The sequence below is a fragment of the Artibeus jamaicensis genome, unplaced genomic scaffold (assembly GCF_021234435.1).
Source record: "Artibeus jamaicensis isolate MK-2021 breed Jamaican fruit bat unplaced genomic scaffold, CSHL_Jam_final contig_519, whole genome shotgun sequence".
NCBI classification, from domain to species: Eukaryota; Metazoa; Chordata; class Mammalia; order Chiroptera; family Phyllostomidae; genus Artibeus; species Artibeus jamaicensis.
Genome location: NW_026521871.1, coordinates 44114362 through 44133423, shown reverse-complemented (window position 1 = coordinate 44133423; position 19062 = coordinate 44114362). Strand labels below are relative to the sequence as shown.

At 47.8% G+C, this 19062-nt stretch overlaps 1 protein-coding gene across 2 annotated transcripts in view; it reads left to right on the top strand.

Moving 5' to 3' along the window:
• The first annotated feature begins 4669 nt into the window (after positions 1-4669).
• Positions 4670-19062, top strand: part of OSBPL10 (oxysterol binding protein like 10) — a 259064-nt gene continuing 244671 nt past the window's right edge. The window contains exon 1 of one of the 2 annotated variants that reach the window (XM_037134654.2): positions 4670-5151. In XM_037134654.2, the coding sequence (XP_036990549.2) occupies positions 4871-5151 (281 nt within the window). In that variant the 5' untranslated portion in view covers positions 4670-4870. The remainder of the gene's footprint in view (positions 5152-19062) is intronic. The other variant, XM_037134663.2, reaches the window with a different exon arrangement.

Below are 19062 nucleotides of genomic sequence, written 5' to 3'. Positions count from 1 at the left end.
ACGCCACGCCACGCCAAACCATCCCGCCAATGGTCAAACATGGGAGAAGATCGATCCAGTCAGGATCAACAGAGTAAAAATGAACTCTACTTTCTGGGAGTCATTTTGTAATATAAGCCATAGTTTAACATACGTATGCAGTTTGACCCAGTATCGGGTTCTAAGGAAATAATTTAATTAATGTACAAGCTTCTTTAAAGAACACTTCTTATCACAGCAAAAGGTGAAAACACTTTATCATACATCAGTGGTGGAATGGTTACATTGGGGTGCATGTACATGGCGGATACGCTGACATTGTCACAAATGGTCATACGGCTCTAAAGGAACCTGTCTGTACCATATAGTTCCATCAGTGAGGCGTGTCAGAAGTCATTGTATGTTGCCCTGGCCAGTGTGGCTTGGTTGGAGCGTCATCCCATAACCAAAAAGTTGTGAGTTCAGTTCTTCAACAGGATATAGAAGGTTGCATGTTCGATCCCCATCTGGGCATGAATGATCCCCAGTCCAGGTACGTAGGGGAGGCAACCAGTCGATGTTTCTTTCTCACAAGGATGTTTCCCTGTCTCCCTTCCTCTCTCTCAAAGCCATAAAAAAAACTGTCCTTGGGCGAGGATAAAAAAATTAAAAAAGAAATCATTCTATGTTTTATAATATGAATCCGCTTTTGAATAAGACAATACACATTTCTGCAGAGAAAAGTGTCTGGCCCTGGCTGGTGTGGCTCAGTGGATTGAGCACCAGCCTGTGGACTGAAAGTTGCCAGTTCGATTCCCAGTCAGGGCACCTGCCTGGGTTGCAGGCCAGGTCCCTGGTTTAGGGGTGTGCGAGAGGCAACCGATCAATGTATCTTTTGCACATGGATGTTTCTCTCCCTCCCTTCCCCTCTCTATAAAAGTACATAAATAAAATCTAAAATAAAAAAAAGAAAGAAAAGTATATAGCAGGGCATAAATTACTAACAGTGGTTTCCTCTGGGGAGATGTTATAGATGATTTTTTTTTTACCTTCTACATTGTACCTTTGTGTATGTGGATCTTTAAAAATAAACACCCATTTTAATCATTTCCACTTTGGAGAATGGTAATATACTGTGTACAAGAGCTGTGCTGCATAGTCACGCATGGCCCTTGATTTCCCTGCATGTAACCCTCGGGGTGATCTCAACGGAGCTGCTTGCTCACAAGATGACAGGCGTCCGCCCTCTCAGTGTGGGGTCTCCCCACGGTGTGGTAAAGACACACTGCACACCTGCGCAGACACACGACAGCTGAAGTGCCGGCAGCGGGCTCTGGGAGCGAGAACACTGCCCTTGGAGTCAGAAGACCTTGGTTCGGGTTTTGTTCTGGCTTCTCCTTTCTGAGTTTCTGTTTCTTTCAGTAAAATCGGGGTTCATTTATCAAACGGTAAACATTTATTATTACCGCATTCAGGCCCTGTGGCTGGTGCCAGGGGCCCAGCTCCCACCCTGCTTCCCTCAGGATAGTGATGGGAGAATCAATTCCTACATGAACAAAAAAGCATAACACGGAATGGAATTCCAGGCACTGAGCTGTGCTTTCGGTGGTTTCATTAAGCAGAAGGCATGGGACTGGATCCGTTATGAGGCCGGGGTACAATGTGGTGGCTGGGGACTCAGGCTCAGCAGAGAGACTGACCGAGTTCAGATCCGGGCTCCACCAGGACTCAGGGGAAATCACTCAACATGTCTTTGAATCAGTTTGCAGTCATTCTGTCTACATTTATGTTTTTCTTAGTGCTCTAGGCGATATGGGTGAACGGAGGAAATAAGCCCTCACACTGGGTATATATGCTTTGCAAATATTTCTATCACATGTATTCCAACTAATCATGCCAATTTACGTCTTTTGTTCTCAGTCTGCTTTCTCACATGAAGACATTTTCTTCTCCAAAGATAAATCTGCCGGTATTGTTTCCCTGCTTGTTCTACTACAGTCGGTCAAGGGCAGCTTTTGGAAAAAAAGTGACTTTTAATTCAAAACTTCATGATGACAAGCACCAACCAGGTGAACAGAGCAGGAGGGAGTGCTGTCAGCAGAAGGTTTAGTATATACTTCTCTCCTTCATTCCTCTCTATTTACCTCTTGCTGACCTAACCTCCTCAGCCATTCCCGATCCCAGAAAGATGGCTTATTCTTGATCCACTTTGGTTGCTATGGTTTGAATATTTGGCCCCCCGCCCAAATTTGTATGTATAAATCCTAATGCCCAGTGTGATGGCGTGAGGAGGTGGGGCCTTTGGGAAGGGCTGAGGTCAGGAGGGCGGAGCCCTCACCGAGGGCATGAGTGCTCTTTTTTGATAAAAAGAGGTTGCACAGGCCCCCTCACCACTTCCACCCTGTGGGACCCAGTGAGAAGTCTGGGCTCTGGAAGTGAACTCTCACCAGAACTGACCTTGCTGGCACCTCGGACTTCCACCCTCCAGAACTGTAAGAAATTTCTGTTGATAAGCTGACCAGCTGGTGGTATTTTGTTATAGCAGCCTGAACAGACTAAGACACTGGCCTTGACCATTTTTTTCAGCTTAGCTCCTTCCCCCTCCAACTGGACTGTCTTTGTCAAGGGTTTCAGTTTTTCGGTCCAGAGTGAGAGGTTGCTGCCCCAGCTCATCCAGTCCCACGCTGGCTGGGTAGGATGGGGTATGGTGGTGGTGGTTAGATAATATGAAATAAAACGATGGCACTTCTTTTTTAGGAGCAGCTTAGCATGGCCGTCTCCCATCAAAAGGGTGTTGCTTTGGCACAGGTGACTGACATTTATAGTTCGCCTTCTCAGTCTTTGCCAGTGAAGGACTTTATGGACACCCGTAGACGGATGAGTGTATCAGCTAGTTTAGGCCACCTTAGGCTGTGGTATAAAATGATTCCTAAAATTAGGTGACTTACAACAAACATTTTGCACGTGTGATGTGGCTAATGCTGACTGGCCTTGGCTCTGCTGTGTTCCAAATGTCTTCTCACTCCAGGACCCAAACTGAAAGACAGCCTTTATCTGGAGCACGCTGCTCACCTTGAGGAAGGAAGAGAGAAAGCTGGCGGAACCACATGATGACTCTTCACGCATACGTCTGGAAGTGGCAAATATTATATCTGTCCACATTCCACTGGCAAAGCAATTGCGTGACCAAATCTGAGGTCAGTAAGGAGGGAGGACACTTCTGTCATGGGAAGAGGCGAGAAATATTTTGAACAAATTAAAAACATTTTCACAAAGGTCATCACAGTCAGTAGGATCATCAGTAACATTTTGCAGGTGAGAAAACTAAGATCAAAGATGTGAACTCAGCTCTGTCTGGCTCCAAAGTTGGCTATTTCTACCATGCAGTCTCTTTGGGTAACTTTTACGCACTATGTAGGGACCTGGAATGGTAATTTATTCAGGGGTACGTTCACGTCTCATCAGCCCCACAAGCTTCTCCACGGAAATTTCTAGAGCTAAACCACCTTTGACTGTTTCCTTGAAGAATCTGAAGCTAGAAAAGGGTTGAGCTCAGGGAACTGCCCCCATGAGAGCTGATTCTATTCCACTTAGTAATTTTTTAAACTGTTGAATTATTTATCTGCTTTATGAGTTTGTAGATCCTTGGAACAGGGATAGCCCATCAATCACCCTTTGCTTTTGTTTTCTTGTGTGTGTGTGTTGTGTCTGAGCTCCTCGAAGCTATTTTCTAGGTAATTTTAGAAACTTCAGATTGCGCTGGATAGTTACATTCACAAAAATTATCAGTGAGGTGGGGAGAGCGCAAACCCATCTGCTTTTGCCAAAGAGCAAGGATTTTAAATTGAGAAATCCAGTTGTGGTGGGGGTGGGGCTGAAATTACAACCAACACAGAATGTTTCACTGTGCTTGCAAATGTCTTCTGATTCCAGTGCAGTCTTGCCCATGTTGGAGTCTCTAGTTCCCAGCTGCTTGGTATAACACATGTAGGTGCTGATTTACCGGGTTTACGTGTCCATCAGGGTCGGGATTATGGTGGGCAAGCGGCCACTCAATCTAAGGAGGCATTGGCAGGAATCTGAGAGTTGTCTTGCCTTACTCCAGCACCGGCCCTGGTATCCATTTGCTCCACAGCATGAAAATGTCTCTGTAAACCTTACCTGTAAGAATCACCTGCCCTCCCGTCCCCTGCTGGACACGCGGGAGATCCTGGAGGACCTTCTGCCCTGTTAGTTTCCTCCACCGGTGAGGCCCATTTCCAAGTTACTGTGTACGTGTGTCTGGCCCAGGCTTGGTGGGGAAGGCAGAGAGGGAGGGTGCGTTTGTGCCCAGGTTAGGCCGGGCGCGTCCATATCCGGGTGGACAGGGTGGGTGGGGCCGCCGTTCCCTCCAGGTCCCGAGGTGGGTTGGGGGTGGGGAGTGACGAGCAGAGATTCCCTTCCACCTCTTTAGCTCCGAGAGGGGGCGGCAGAAGAAGCGCCAGGGGTGAAAAGGGCGTGCCCACCCTGCGGATCTGTGTCTGGGAGCGCCCCCAGACCCCCGGGCTGGAGCGGCCACTAGGACTCAAAAGAAGAGCAGGGGGAACTCGAAGACGGCTCGCCGAACCCGCCACCCGTTCCGAACTTGCCCGGGAAACTAGTGCGGAGGGAGGGGCCGGGGCCCGGCCGGTGGCGGGAGGAGGGGCGGCCGCAGCTGCATCCAGCCCCGTTGGCTTCCTTCCCAGCTCTCCTTTGCCTGCCTCCTCCTCCTCTTCCTCCTGTATGAGTCAGGCATTTCCCGGGGACTTGGAGCAGCCACTCGCGGCCCGGGCGCCCGGTACTGTAGCAGCAGCCGCCGCGGTCACCGCGTTAGGAGCCCCAGCGCCGGGGCCGCCACCGCGGCGAGCACCCGAGTCCCGGGCGCACACGAACCATGGAGAGGGCGGCCCAGGGCGCAGACGGCGGCGGGGGCAGCAATAGCAGCAGTCGCAGCAGCAGCCGCGCCACCTCCGCGGGTTCCTCACCCTCCTGCTCCCTGGCGGGCCGGGCGGTCTCCAGCCGGTCGGCGGTAGCAGGGCTCGTTGGCGGGGGCAGCCGCAGCAGCCCAGGCTCGGTGGCCGCTAGTCCGTCCGGGGGAGGCGGCCGCAGGAGGGAGCCGGCGCTCGAGGGCGTGCTCAGCAAATACACCAACCTCCTCCAGGGCTGGCAGAACAGGTAACGTGCCCGCCGCCCGCGCCAACGAGCGCCCCTCCCTGCGCGCTGCTCAGTGTGTGTGTGTGCGTGCGCGATCGTACCACGGGCGAGCCGGGTGCTCTCTCTGCTTGGGTGTCCTTTCTGCGTCCCTGCTCCTTTCGAGGTGGGGTGCCCAGAATGGGGTGACCCCACCCCAGGGCTGCACCGCAGTGGCAGGGAGGGAGGTGAGAGCCTTGGTTTTTTCTGTACTGGCACCTGCAGGGACTGGAGTGCTGGGCGCAGCGCGTTGGTGCCGGGCCCTGCCTGCTAGCGGTTTCCCGCACTCCTGAAGAATGGTTGAAAAAGGGAGCAGAGTGGGGAGTGCTTTATACCAGGATGAAAAGCGTTAATACATCTGGTCCTATCACAGCAATTCTCTTCATAACTTAGTTCATTTAAAACTTTAGTGTTTAAAAACACCCCCCCCCCCCACCACCAAAAACCTGCCACGTATCCTGGGCGCCTTCCAGCTCGCGTGCTACTGCCCAGTTGGTTGGCTTGGAACCTCCAATCTCTGCAACGGAAGTTTAGTTTCAAAAAGAGAAAACTTACCCCCTTTCAAAATGGACAGTTTGTAGTAATAATAATAATAATAATAATAATAATAATAATAAATAGCTCCCATTAGGTGCCTTTTGACGTTCCCTGCTCACTACCCTCACAGTTGTGAAGCCTACTTAGAGGCACGTGTCCCGATGCGGGTGTCAAGGGTAGGGGTGCCCAGCACTTTTGGGGTGTGGGCAGTGCGTGGACTGCAGAAATCAGGATAGACTGGACGACTTCAAAGGATCAGGCGTGCTAATGCTGTTCACGTGATTTTACAAAACAAGCCAGAGGCAAACACAAGTGGCCATGCCTGAAGAATGGGGCTCTTCGGAGAGGTGGGTTGATGAGATCTTTTGTCCTGTCCTTCTAGCCTTTGGATATTAGGCTCTGGGGCCCTTGGGAGTGCTGGCGAGTTTTGAATCACGCCCTGGGAGGTGCACTTCTCCGCTGGTTACACTAGAGGACTTGGTCAACTCTCCCGAGGGTGGTTTGTAAATGTGAAGATTGCTTCCAGCTGAAACCTATCAGGCAGGTATTTACATGCAGTTCACCTCGGAGGAGGAAGATGACTTCCTAAGTTTGGAAACTGAGTTGTTTCTGTATCGATACTATGGACAGAGCACTTTCCCCGGGACCCGGTTTCCTTGGAGATCTGCTATGTTGTGGAAGCTGCACTTGAACTTTTAATTCTTTTTATTTCTCAAAATAGCCTCAGTATGCACTCCTGCTTCTCCCATTTCTTGAGTGTGTAGGCCTTCCATTCTTGAAAGCCAAAAAAAGTAGAATGCCTAGGACCAGAGAGGTAAGATGACTACATCTGATTTCGGTTTTTGGTAATTATGTCTTCTTGATGGCACCTCAGGACACCTTGTTGGTGACAGCATTTTGTGTGTTGGGCAGTCATTGTTAATGCTTTTTTTCCCCAAGTAGCTTATGAGGGTAACAGAACTTTTACCCTGGATTGCAGTTATTTTACTTGGGGACTCTATTTTACCTGCAGTGTCTGTCAAAGGATTTATTCTGTGGAGTGGATTTAGGAGGAGTTGGAGTAACTCATGCCTTTGTGTAATTTAAAATCCACTAGGGTATTTAGGTGGAGGCAAGATTGATAAGAGGCAAAAAAAAAAAATACCGACATGCTTGCAAGCTACCCAGGTGAAATGCGGTAGTGGGTACACCACTGAGGTCTCAGCTGAGGTGGTTACCGCGGTTTATAGCCACGCCGCGTTGCTCCTTGTTCTTAACCCCAGAAGACTCCCCATACTCGAAGTCTAGCACCAGCTCCCAAAGCTCTGTCTCTTTCTAACGGTCAGCGTCTCAGCGTTGGGCTTGTGTTTCCCACATCAGAGCAGTCATCTGAGCAGGGCCGAGGTCCATTAGTGATCTGGAGATTTATGATGGCTCTGCGATCACACCCTTCCGCCTTCTCACGGGGTCTTAGGCTGCGCTGCAGCCATGAAAAGGAAAAGAGGAGGATAATGAGAGGAAACCTAGAAAGTGCCTTTTTAGTTTACAAATCTATTTGTTTAGAGACTATTTTATGGAGGATCTGCTTTGTGCCAGGCACTGTTCTAGAAGCTAGAGCTACCCCAGGGAACACACACGTGGGCATCTTCTCATGAAGCAGTGGAGGAGACTGAGAACTAAACAAATAGAAGGAGCCCACACTTCCCTAGTCCAGGGCAACGCCTTGGTGCAAACACGTGGGCTGACTGGTGTGGGTTACCTGCATGTAGGGCCTGTGGCATCTTCCTTTGACAGCTCTTTCCAAATGGCCTGCAGTTAATGACAATCTCCAGCCACGAAGCTCGTGGTTCTTCCATGCTTTGGTCACACCCCATGCACCAATCACCCACTGGCAGTTTTTAATCCAGTGTCCTCTCCCATGTCCTCAAGTTGCTGCAAAACTTGTATTTTAACATCTAGTATCACATTCTGCCTTAATTTACCTGTAGTGCTTGCAGCCCCATCACCAGGCCCTTAGGAAGGCGGTTTGGGCCAGGACACAGAATACAGGACGTGGAGGTCACAGGAGAGAGAACTTCACGTCGTTGGACACGCTCAACCCAGGACACGTGGCTCACGCTCATTGGACGAAATAATCGGAGCATGGGGAAAATGCACATTGAGGAGTTTCTGTAATTTATTACTACAGTTATTTAAAGTAAATACTTCAGATGCGATAGCACGGTGTAGATCACAGGATGGTGTTAAGGAGTGCACCTCATGCATCTAAACAACTGAACAAAAATTTTCAGAAAGTAGGTGCTATGAAGATTAAAAAATGGTGAAATGAAGAAAAGTATAGAAATAATTTTGTGTGGCTCTAGTGTCCTTACTGAAATGCACATTAAAAATTATTCATTGATTGATTTGAGAGAGAGAGAGGGAGAGAAAAGAAACATTGACTTGTTGTTCTGCTTACTCATGCATTCATTGGTTGCTTCTTGTTGTGCCCTGAGCAGGGATCAAACCACAACCTTGGTGTATGAGAACATTCCCTAACCAATGAGCTACCTGGCCAGGGCCTGAAATTCACATTTTAATTGAGGACACTCTGTTCACCCATCTTTTGGTTTTTGTGTGGAGTGAACCGGGGCAGGGAGTGAAGTGCCTGAGGAAGTGGGTCGGCGCCAGGTCCCACAGCACCTGTAGGTGGGGGAAGAATTGAACAGTGTGTTTTGGCAGGATGGTAGGCAGGGAGGAGACGGTGTGATTTACACTTTAGAAAGTTCTCTCTGGCTACCGGCTGTGTGGAGATGAGATTTTCAAGGGGTCAGAATGGGAAGCAGAGGTACTGGTTAGGAGCCCATCATGGTGATCCAGGCAGCAGATGCTGGGGGCTTGGACTTGGGGGACAGGGGAATGGAGAAAAGAGACTGATTTGGAGCAGGGAGGGTAGACACTGCCGATGGGTTAGATGAGGAGGTGAGAGAAAGAGGGCTCAAGGAGAGCTCTTGAGTGTGTAGGCCTGAGAGGCTGGGAGGTCGAGGTGTCCTTTTTGGAACTGAGGGTCACAGTGGAGGACCATGCTTGTGGGTAGGATGGGGTACAACCGAGAGTTCTGTTTGAGTGGTATTCAGTTTGAGATGTCTACACTTACTAACAAATTGGCTGTATGAACTCTCCGTTGCCCTATGGCTAATTTTAGTTTCCAACCCAAATGGAACTAACTTGGATTTGCTTATCCTGTCAAGTGTTTGAGGGAATAATTTCTAATTGGATCTAAGAAGTAATAGTTAAATGTGAGGGTCTTCACTGCCATTCAGTTTGTGTTACTTGCAGGAAAGAAGACACTGCAAGCATATAGCCAGTCTCCACTTTGTTGTTTGGCCCTTGGTGTGGTTGTGAGAACACAGTAAAATCCTGAAAGACAAAGCTTGAATAGGATAAGGTAGGCGAGCGTTGGTAAAAGAAAACCTCAGGCCACCAGTGAACATTTGTATGGAAAGTAAGAGCAGCATAGGCTCCAAGTCAAACCCTGACATCGACATTTAGCACGTTCACCTTGGGCCAGCTTCTTCATTGCTCTGGGCTTCCGTTTTCTCATCTCTTAATGATGAACGTGATGTTATTCTTGCCCTTCTCGTTAGTTCAATGTGAGGATGAAATGAGGAAACTGGTATATCAGGGTCTGAGAGCAGGGCACAGCAGCATCTGGAGAAGTGCTAATTCTCATTGCATCTTGAATTTGTCCCTTCTCAAATGGACCCTTTCTGGTCCGTAACATTCTTGGTTCATTTTCTGAACCACTGTGGTTACCCTGGGACCCCATGAATGTAATTATTGAGTAATTCTTTGGAGAGGAGGTGATGGTCTGTTTTGAAGGCATCATTGTAAAACTTGGGCTCAAACATTTACATCTCGTGGGCAGTGACTCAACCCCCCTGCAGCCTCTGATCCCTGTCTCCCTTCAGTGCTTCATTTCCCTTCGTAACACTTACCCACATCTGACACGCTCAGAATTTTACTCTTTTGTCTTTTGGCACTAGACGGAAGCTTCCCGAGGACAGAGAGTACTTTTGTCTGCCTTGTTCACTGCTGTATCCCCAATAAGAGTTCAGTCGTGTTACTGAATGAATAGGAAAATGAATCAATGACAGAGAAGAAATCAAGCCAGCGTTTGGTTCAATTCGGCCACTGTTAGCTATTGTCATAAACCGTGGTTCTCTACCTGCTCCAAGCCTTGTCCTTGAGTTAAGATGTTTATCATTTGCTCTGTGTTCTCTGCCACCATCTGTCTTTGCAGGGTTGGAAAGTCTGCTTCTCTTGTGACATTGCCACCCTGCTTAGGGCCCACGTCAGCCCACTCCGCGTGGGTCTTTAGTGACCAAATATCCAGGGCTTATATTGAACTTGATCTCATTAACCACACGCTTAGAGAACGCAGTGTTCAGTCTGTACGCATGACTTCCGAGGGTTTGGGGACCACATGGCCCCTTTGGCAAAGTTATTGGGGGCATACATTAACTTTTAAAACCCCATCGAATTAAACTGAATGCTTAAAAAAAGATTTTATTTATTTATTTGTAGAGAGAGGGGAAGGGAGGGAGAAAGAGAGGCAGAGAAACATCAATGTGTGGTTGCCTCTCTCACGCCCCCTACTGGGGACCTGGCCCACGACCCAGGCATGTGCCCTGACTGGGAATTGAACCAGCGACCCTTTGCTTCACAGTCCAGCGCTCATAATTTTAGAGGTAACTGGTGATACGAAGATTGAAAAAAAATCACTGCTTTGGATTTTATGTCCTTGCCTACTTCGGAAGTGTTCCCATGCCTCGTTTTCTAGGTTGCCAGATTGGTCCGAGTCTGCATGGGTCCTTCAGGGTCACTAGACATCTTTTATATTTTTTATTTATTTATTTTTTGTAGTTTACATTCAGTATTAGTTTGTATTAGTTTCAGGTGTCTAGATTTCTTCATTGACAATAATAATAAAGAGGTGGTTGCTTAGGTTACCAAGGAGCAAATAATAGCATATATTTATTGACTTATGCTTGAATGTTTGAGTACTTCTCTTGCATTAACCCCTTCCTGTGCGATCCATTGCCCCTGCCCCACCTTTTTAAAAAAACGTACGTGTATTTGAGGAGATGTACACTACAGGATTACCATGACTTTCCTTGACGGGTGGGATTGTGGGTGATTTATATTTTCTTTTCTATTTTCTACTATGTTTTCTCCTATGGTGAACTTGCATCCATGCTGAAGTTTGAAAATGGTTTTGGAGAAAAAGAAAAAGCTGCTCATACCTTTTCACCTTATCTCGGAATAACCGAATTTTTGAGGGCAAATTTGAGGTCCAACATGCATTCAGAAAAGCACACAATTCGTAAGTGTACATAGTTCAGTGAATTTTCGGAAATGGAACACACCAAATAAAGGAACAGCAAACCAACCCCCCACCCCCCACCCCGCCCAGCGCCCCCACAGGGTTTCCGCTGTTCAGACTCTGAACGGCAGGCGCTCTGGGCCTCTTTTTGTGTTTCATACCATACAGTATGTGGTCTTGTGTGTCTGGCTTCTTTCTCTTTATGTGAGTGAACCCCATCTGTGTTGCCGCGTGCAGCGGAGGTCTGTTCGTTTTCCAGCACTGCTTCGTATCCCACTGTGTGAATGTGCTAAATACACTTACATCCATTGTAGATTGACATTGGAGCTGCTTTGCGTTTTCGGCCCTATGAATAGCACTGCCATGCGTTTTAGAGCACAGATGTGCACATTTCTGTGGGTGTACACCTTTGAGGGGAAATACTGGGTTCTGCTGTTTGCGAATGCCCAGCTCGTTAGATACGGTCGGAGGATTTTCCGGAGTAGCCGCATCCGCTAACAATCCCAGCAGGGGTGTGTGAGAGTTCCGGGTGCTCCCCGTCCTCACCCACCCTCCCCGCTGCCTCTGGTTTCCGTTTCAGCCAGTGGCGTGGGTGACTGTGGTGGTATCTGGCTGTGGTTGTGATTTGCCTTTCTGTGATGGCCAGTGAAGTTTAGCATCTCATTTGGGTGTTCTGTTTTATAAGGTGCCGCTTAAATCCTGTGCCCATTTATACACAGGGTATCTGCTCTTACTGCTTTGTAAAAGTTCTTCATATACCCTGGGTAGGAGTCCATTGACGGGGTAACGTGTAGAGAAAGCAGGTATCTTCCTTCATTCCATGTCTTTTTTTTTTTTTTTTTAAATGACGGAGGCATTTTAACTTTCGCATGTTGTGCTGTGGTCTTTAGAGGGCTATTTATGTTTTTTTGCGGTTTGGTCCCTTTCTATAAATGTTTTGATGAGAATGTATAACACGTTGAAAGGTGGGCCGCATCGATTTTTAATGACTCTTCTCCAGGATGTGTTAAAAAAGGGAAGGGAAGGAGAGAGGGAGAGAAATATCAATGTATGGTTGCCTCAATGTATGGTTGCCGCTCGTGCATCCCCTGCTGGGAACTGGCCTGCAACCTAGCCATGTGCCCTGACTGGGAATGGAACCGCGATACTCTGGTTCGTAGGCCCACGCTCAGTCCACTGAGCTACCCCAGTCAGGGCTCCATGTCTTGATAAACACACATTCTTAATTTTAAAGTCGTCACATTTTTCAATTTTCCCCTTTGTGATTGGTTCTTTCTGAGTTCTGTTTAGGAAATCTTTGCCTACCACCTCATGGTAATTAGGGTGTCCTCTGATGTTTTCTTTTAAGAAAAAAAAAACCCTTTTATTGAATGTTTCTTAGAAGTTTGAGCTGATGATTGGGGGCATATAAAATGTTGGCAGAAGCAATACCAGATTTAAGGTTTCCAGTCTGTATTAGTTTCCTATGGCTGGTATAACAAAGGGCCACAGACTTGGTAGCTTAAAAGGACAGAAATTTAAATTTGCTCTCCCTGCTGGAGGCCAGAGGCTGAAATCAGTTTCACTGGGCCGAAATCAACGTGTTGGCAGGAACACACTCCCACCCTGTACTTAAGGGGAAATTGGTTTCTTGCTTCTTTCAGCTTCTGGTGGCCACTGGCATTCCTTGGCTGGTAACTGCATCCCTTCAGTTTCTGCCTCTGTCTTCACATTGCTCTCTTCTCTCTTCTATTTCCCTTTCTCTCTCTCAGGACTTCTGCGATTGTGTTTAGGGCCCACCCAGATAATCCAGGATAATCTCCTTAGCTCCAGATCCCTAATTTAATCACATGTGCCACAGGCCACAGTCTTTGCTGCATAAGGTGACACTCAAAGGTTCCAGGGATCAGGATGTGGACTTTTAGGGGCCGGGATATGGCATTCACAGCCTCCTACGCAGACATAGTTTTCGGTCATAGTCTCAGCTTTCATCTCCCTTCCCCATCCACCTTGCCCACCATCCCTTGGTTGCCATGGTGACAGCCATCTCTGTCCTGGAAGGGCTCAGGTTGCTGTCACGACTGTAAGTGGGCTTGTTAGGAAGCGTTGGTGGATTCATTCATCTCTGTCTACTAGACAGACCCCTTGGGCTCATGTAAAGAAGGTGATGCTGTGAGGGAAATTGTTTCTAAGGTCAGTATGGAAACCTAATTTCCCTTAATGGGTCAGTGAGAGTTTCTTTGGGGGCTCGTTAATGCTTAGAGGAAGCAGCTTTGGAAATATACGTGATCATCTGTTTTCCATTTTATCATCGGAATACTTGTTAGCCTGAAGACTTTTTTTTAAGGTATAATTAACACACAGTAAAATGCACAGGTCTTGGACATTTTCTTTGATGCCTTTTGGCAGTTGTTTATACCATGTAATCACTGCTGCAAAAGCTACAAAACATTTCTACCCCCTTGCCCCAAAGTTTCTCCCAGTTAATTCATCTTCCCCTGCAATCTGTTTCTGATTTTTGTCACCATGAATTAATTTAGTCTGTTCTTGGGTTTCATATAGACGGAACCATATTGAACATCCTTGTTTGGAGTCTGTTATATTTGGCCCAGATGATGTCCCAGATTTGTCCATGCTGCCGCACCTACCAGTAGTTCACAAATCGTTTCTTTTTGTTGTTGAGTAGCAGTGCATTCTGAGGCTGTCCTCCAGCTTGTTTATCCATTTACCTGTAGGTGGACATTTGGATTGTTTCTGGTGTTTGCTACTACAAATAAAGCTGCTGCTTATGTACCAGTCTTTATGTGGACATATGCCTTCATTTCTCTCTGGTAAACACCTAGGATTGGAATTGCAGGGCCCTAGGACAGGTGCACATCAAAACTCCAGTGTTTCCAGGGTGGCTGGAGCCTCCGTTGCACAGTCCTACAGCTGTGCACAAGCAAATGGATTGCTCCGCGTCCCAGCCGACCTCTCTGTTGCAGCCTGGAGAGCTTTAGGAAGGCCGGGACTGCCTCTTCCTCATGGGAGTCACATGGCTTCCGAGAGGGGCCAGCTGTAGGAGCATAGGTTCCAGCTTTGCCTCCCATTTGCTGCCTGATCTTGGGCAAGTCACTTTACTCTTAGGGCCTTGGTTTCTTCATCTGTAACATGACACTGACCTTGTAGTGTTGTGAGGTTACTACAGGCCCCAGGCCCCAGCATCTGGCTTGCTGCACAGCAGGTCCTTAGCAGAAGTTTGTCTACTGAGAGTCTTGTGTTTTAGACAGACCAATGGGTGACTCTGTGGAACCCAGGGGACGAGGCAGTGGTCATTTTGGACCCAGCCTTAGCAAATACGTAGCTATTTCTTAGCTCTTCCTCCCGCTGCATGGGGTCCCAGGTGACAAATTACTTGATTTGCATAGTGGGTGACTGGCTCCATTTGCTGCTTAGCCTGTGGCTCCTCCCAGTCTGCTCCAGAGGTCAGTCGTTTGAGATCTCTGCGAAAAAAGGAGACGTGAGCTTTTGTGGCTTGAAAGGAGGATTGAAATGATGGCGCCGGAAACGTAGGAGGCATTCTCTGCTCTGCCTGGCTCCTGGCTGATGCGGGTTGGGGCCAGGCCAAGACAGAATTAAAAAGAGAACCGTCCGGAATTTGATTTTTGGTGATCCGGACTGGATTGAATAAGGTCACAGCCCAGAAGGAAAGTGCGTTATTTGTCCCTCATGCAGTGATAGCAATAATGACAAAATTAGGGAACAGGATACAGTCTGATTGCAAGGCTGTTCTCTGAAGGGCGACGGAGGCATTTTAACTTTCGCATGTTGTGCTGTGGTCTTTAGAGGGCTATTTATGTTTTTATGCGGTTTGGTCCCTTTCTATAAATGTTTTGATGAGAATGTATAACACGTTGAAAGGTGGGCCGCATCGATTTTTAATGACTCTTCTCCAGGATGTGTTAAGAGTTTCTCTGCAATGCCCGTCACGTGACCGGTGAACAATGAGAAGAGGCTAGTTAGTGTGTGAGATCGGGGAGCCCCCCTAGGAACTAACGGAAGTCAGGCCCTTCCTACCTGCGGTGGGTGGGACCTGGGGCTCTGCCCGGGGCCCCTTGTTCAGAGGAGTTGAGTGCCTTCTGTGACAGATACAAAGGACCCTCCACTGGGTCACTTGGTTGTTTGATAGAGTCTGGGCAGAACTGGGAAACTTTCTGGGTCCTGAGTGAGCCGGCAGTATCAGCCCCCACACACCCTCCTCTTCCTGTGTGACCAGGCCTGGAGGGAAGCTCGGGGCCCACCTGTGTGCTGAGCGCCTTTTGCGTACATGCTGAGTGCCTTGTGAGATGCGGGAGGCCCGAAAGGGGGAGCTTAGGCCCGGAGGAAGGAGCTGACAGACTGCAACAGGGCTGAGCAAACTTTTCCCATAAAGGACCAGGCAGTTAATATTTTAGGCTTTGTGGGCTAGAGTCTCTGTGGGCATTACTCAACTCTCCCGTTGTAAACAAGTGGGTGTGCCTGTGTTCCAATAAAACTTTTATTTACAGAAGCAGGTGGTGGGCTGGATATAGTCCGTGGGCTGTAGTTTGACCATCGCTGGCCTGAAATGACACCCAGACATCTCAGTCAGTAGTCAAGACGGCCTAGCGTGGTTGCCAAGAGTACCCATTCTGCAGTCCAATGCCGTGCTGAATCCTGGCTCTGCCTTTACTCTCTGTGTGACCTGGCACAGCTGTTCAACCTCTCCGAACCTCAGTTTGTGTCTGTGAAATGGGGGGTAATATAGTGTCCGTGTCGTAGGGTTGTTAGAATCAACCAAGAAGCTGGGTATGAAGGGCTTAAGAGTGAAGGAAACAGCACTTCCTAGACGCGGGCTGCTATCCTGTGTTGTGATGAAGGGAGGGGTATGCCACTGTCAGGGAAGCACCTGGGAGGGAGAACACTAACTCTGTTTGGGGGCGACAAAGAGGGAAAAGTCTCAGGTGATGGAAGACTTGGAATGTTGAAGAGAGCGGCGTCAGAAGGTGTCAGTTCTGGTTTCATCGTGCAGACCAGAACTTGGGGGCTGCGTTCCTGGGGAAGGGATCTGTGAGGACAAAGGTTTGGAGGAGGCAGGAAAGGAGCAGATTAGTTTGGTATGACTGGAATGCAGGTTGTGTGTGGAGTGTGACCAGAGGAGATGAGACTGTCACAGGTAAATCAGGCTGTAAAAAGCTACTTTAGGAAGATTGTCTTAAGACACCAAGACCACAGACCTAAGATGTTGGGGTTACCAGAGGGGAAGAGATACATTTGTGGGCCCAGGAGGCATCGGGCCCTTTATATATATTGTACAGTTTCATCCTTAAAATGAGATGCGAGGTGTTGCAGATCTACCTACTTTCCCCGTCTAATATAGTCACGGGACCCCAGTTTTCAGCTGGGTACAGGGTTGTCCTAGATAAAACTGTGTGTGTACTCCTCCTCTGCTTTGTAGCTAGGGATGGCCATGTGATTATATTCTGGATAGAAGCAGAGTTGTTACATACTAGTGTCCTGAAACCCTCTTTGTACCCTTTCTTCTTTTTTCTTTCCTTTTGGAATATCAGACATATGGCCAAAACCGGAATATAGACACGACGGCTGGAATTCCAGCAGCCATCTTGAGCCTCTGAGGACTTTGTTAATCAGGACCACCACCTCACACATCCTGAGCTACCAGCCTCTGGAATTTTCCATGATGGGGGTAGTAAGCCTCTTTTTAAAGCCACAATTCACAGTCAAATCTACCCCTAACTCATACAGGTAGAATCTTGTTTTAAAGATGAAGTAACTGAGGCATAGAATGACATGAGTTGCATGGTTAGTAAGCTGCAGAGCCAGGATTTGCCTGATTCCAAAGCATGTTTTCTTCCCGCTAGTCTGGAAAAAATTTGGAGATTTTCCATCCCCTCATTTTATGGAGGGTTTTGCCTCAGGGTAAGCCAGTAGCAGCTCATTCCAGTGCAAGATAATCATTATTTTGTTTATCTCTCACTCTCTCTCTCTCTCTCCTCCCTGTGGCCTTCCCAAAGAAAGAACCCTGTGTTTTAATGAGTGATTTTGTAGATGAGAAAATCTCTTTCTGTGAGGAGTGAATGTATGGGGGTTCCTTCCTGGTCAGACGCCATCAATGATTCAGGGCTGTGTTTAGTGCTTGGTCAGCCTTGTTACAGAACAAGAGGTCTGAAGGAGGGGGCAATATTTGGCCCACCTAGAGATGCCAAAAACTGCTACACAACATGGGCCCCTCCCAAGGACATAGTACTAAAATCTACTGGGCTCTTCTGTCCTCCGCCAATTTGGAAAGACCTCTCAATGCCAGAGATTTGTGAAAAGGAAACAAAATGTTTATTTAATGCTGTTCAGACCTAACACATCCACTAAAATATCAAAGTTCTTTAGGGTATACACCTACACCCACACAGCACTCCCTTCTCCCACTGTCCCAACTCTGGGTACCGTAAATCAGGAAAAGAGCACACGTCTGTGTTGCAGGCCGCTGGCACTGTCAGCTGTGTCACCGTGCAGGCAGGATCTCGAGTTAATCCAAAGTACTGTGGTTACCAGTCCACTGGCAAGAGTCCTTTGTACCCAGTTCCAGTCAAAGTCTCTCTTGCTTTCCAGGCCACGCGGCCAAAGGGGGCACCCCAAAGCCGCATGGGCCTCTTCTACCAAAGCTGCAGGGGTTCGCACTCCACCAAAAGCGCGTTGTCTTTCTTCTTCACCTGGCTGCAGGGATCTCCATTCTGCCCCAAACGGCGTGGTTTTCCCTTTCACCTGGGCAGTTCTCGCCTCATGTCCTGAAGCCCATCTTTTCCAAGCTCTTACACAGGCACTTCTCACTTGGGCGCAGCCCCTAGTTATATCCTGAGTCCAAGCTACTCCCTTCTCTCTGGCTCCAAACTTGGCCACAGCTATTTAACATATCTATGAAACCAGTTAAAGGTTATAGATATGTTAAATAATCATTCCAAAGGTTAGCTACAAAACTGTTATGCAAAACAGTTCTCAATGGCCCTGCTCTATTGGTCCCTTGGGCGGGGGGTGTGGTGTGAGGACATCTTATATGTTTCTCCAATATTCTTACACACTTTGAATTCTGGACACCATTCCAAATCTTTTTTTGGCCCCCGCTCCTTGGCTGCACCCTGTATCAGCCTTACCCCCTTTTCCACCTGGCAACTTGTCCTTAGTGATTACTTTCCTTGCCTATATCATCCTTTTTTTCCCCACTTGGGCTTTTAGGGCTGGGTGAGGTGGCTCTTTGGCTCTGACTATTTGTAAGCACTGACAACAGATGTATCTTGATATTCCTGCAGGCCTCTTAATTCATTAAGCTCAGTGTGTGGACTTTGGCTGAAATGGGGGTCACATGGTTTGGGGATTCCTGTGTATCTGAGTTTTCACCCTATTACTCATACCTTAAAAATGGGCTCCGCGGTCCCCTTGGCTAACTGCACAGGATAGAGCGTTTCAGTGCGCGTATTCCAGCTGACTCATGTAGTGCGTGGGTTGGCCCCTAAAAAGTTGAACGGGACAACACAGCCAGTTTGTCGTGGGAAGTGCTGTGGAGAGTGTTGTCATACGTTTATGATGTAGCAGGTTGTTCTGCTACTCTTTGTACTAACGAAATTATCTGTGGTGATTCTTATTGGCTCATGTGGGCCTTTATTATTTTTTTTATTTTAATTTTTTTAATGAGAAGTCTGCAGTAGAGATCTTGGCCCGAAGTGAGTTGTCAAACTATTATAGTCACTCAGTTGATTTGGAGTTCCTGTCACTGAAATTTTTCTGTCAGATATCAGTTTTCGTGATTCCTTCAGAGTCATTTGAAACTCAGGAAAATAGTATTAAAGGCCAAAACTCCGCAGGTTTTTTTCTCATGTTGAATAGCATAAATAGGTCTTTTTTTGGGGGGGACTGATTTTCTGAAATCTTCGTCTCGAAGGAAGAGGACTGAACTTGTGTCTGTGAAATAAAGATTGAATCTGGGTGCAGGAGTGTTTTTTCATGAAAGCAAAGCCTGACCTAACCTG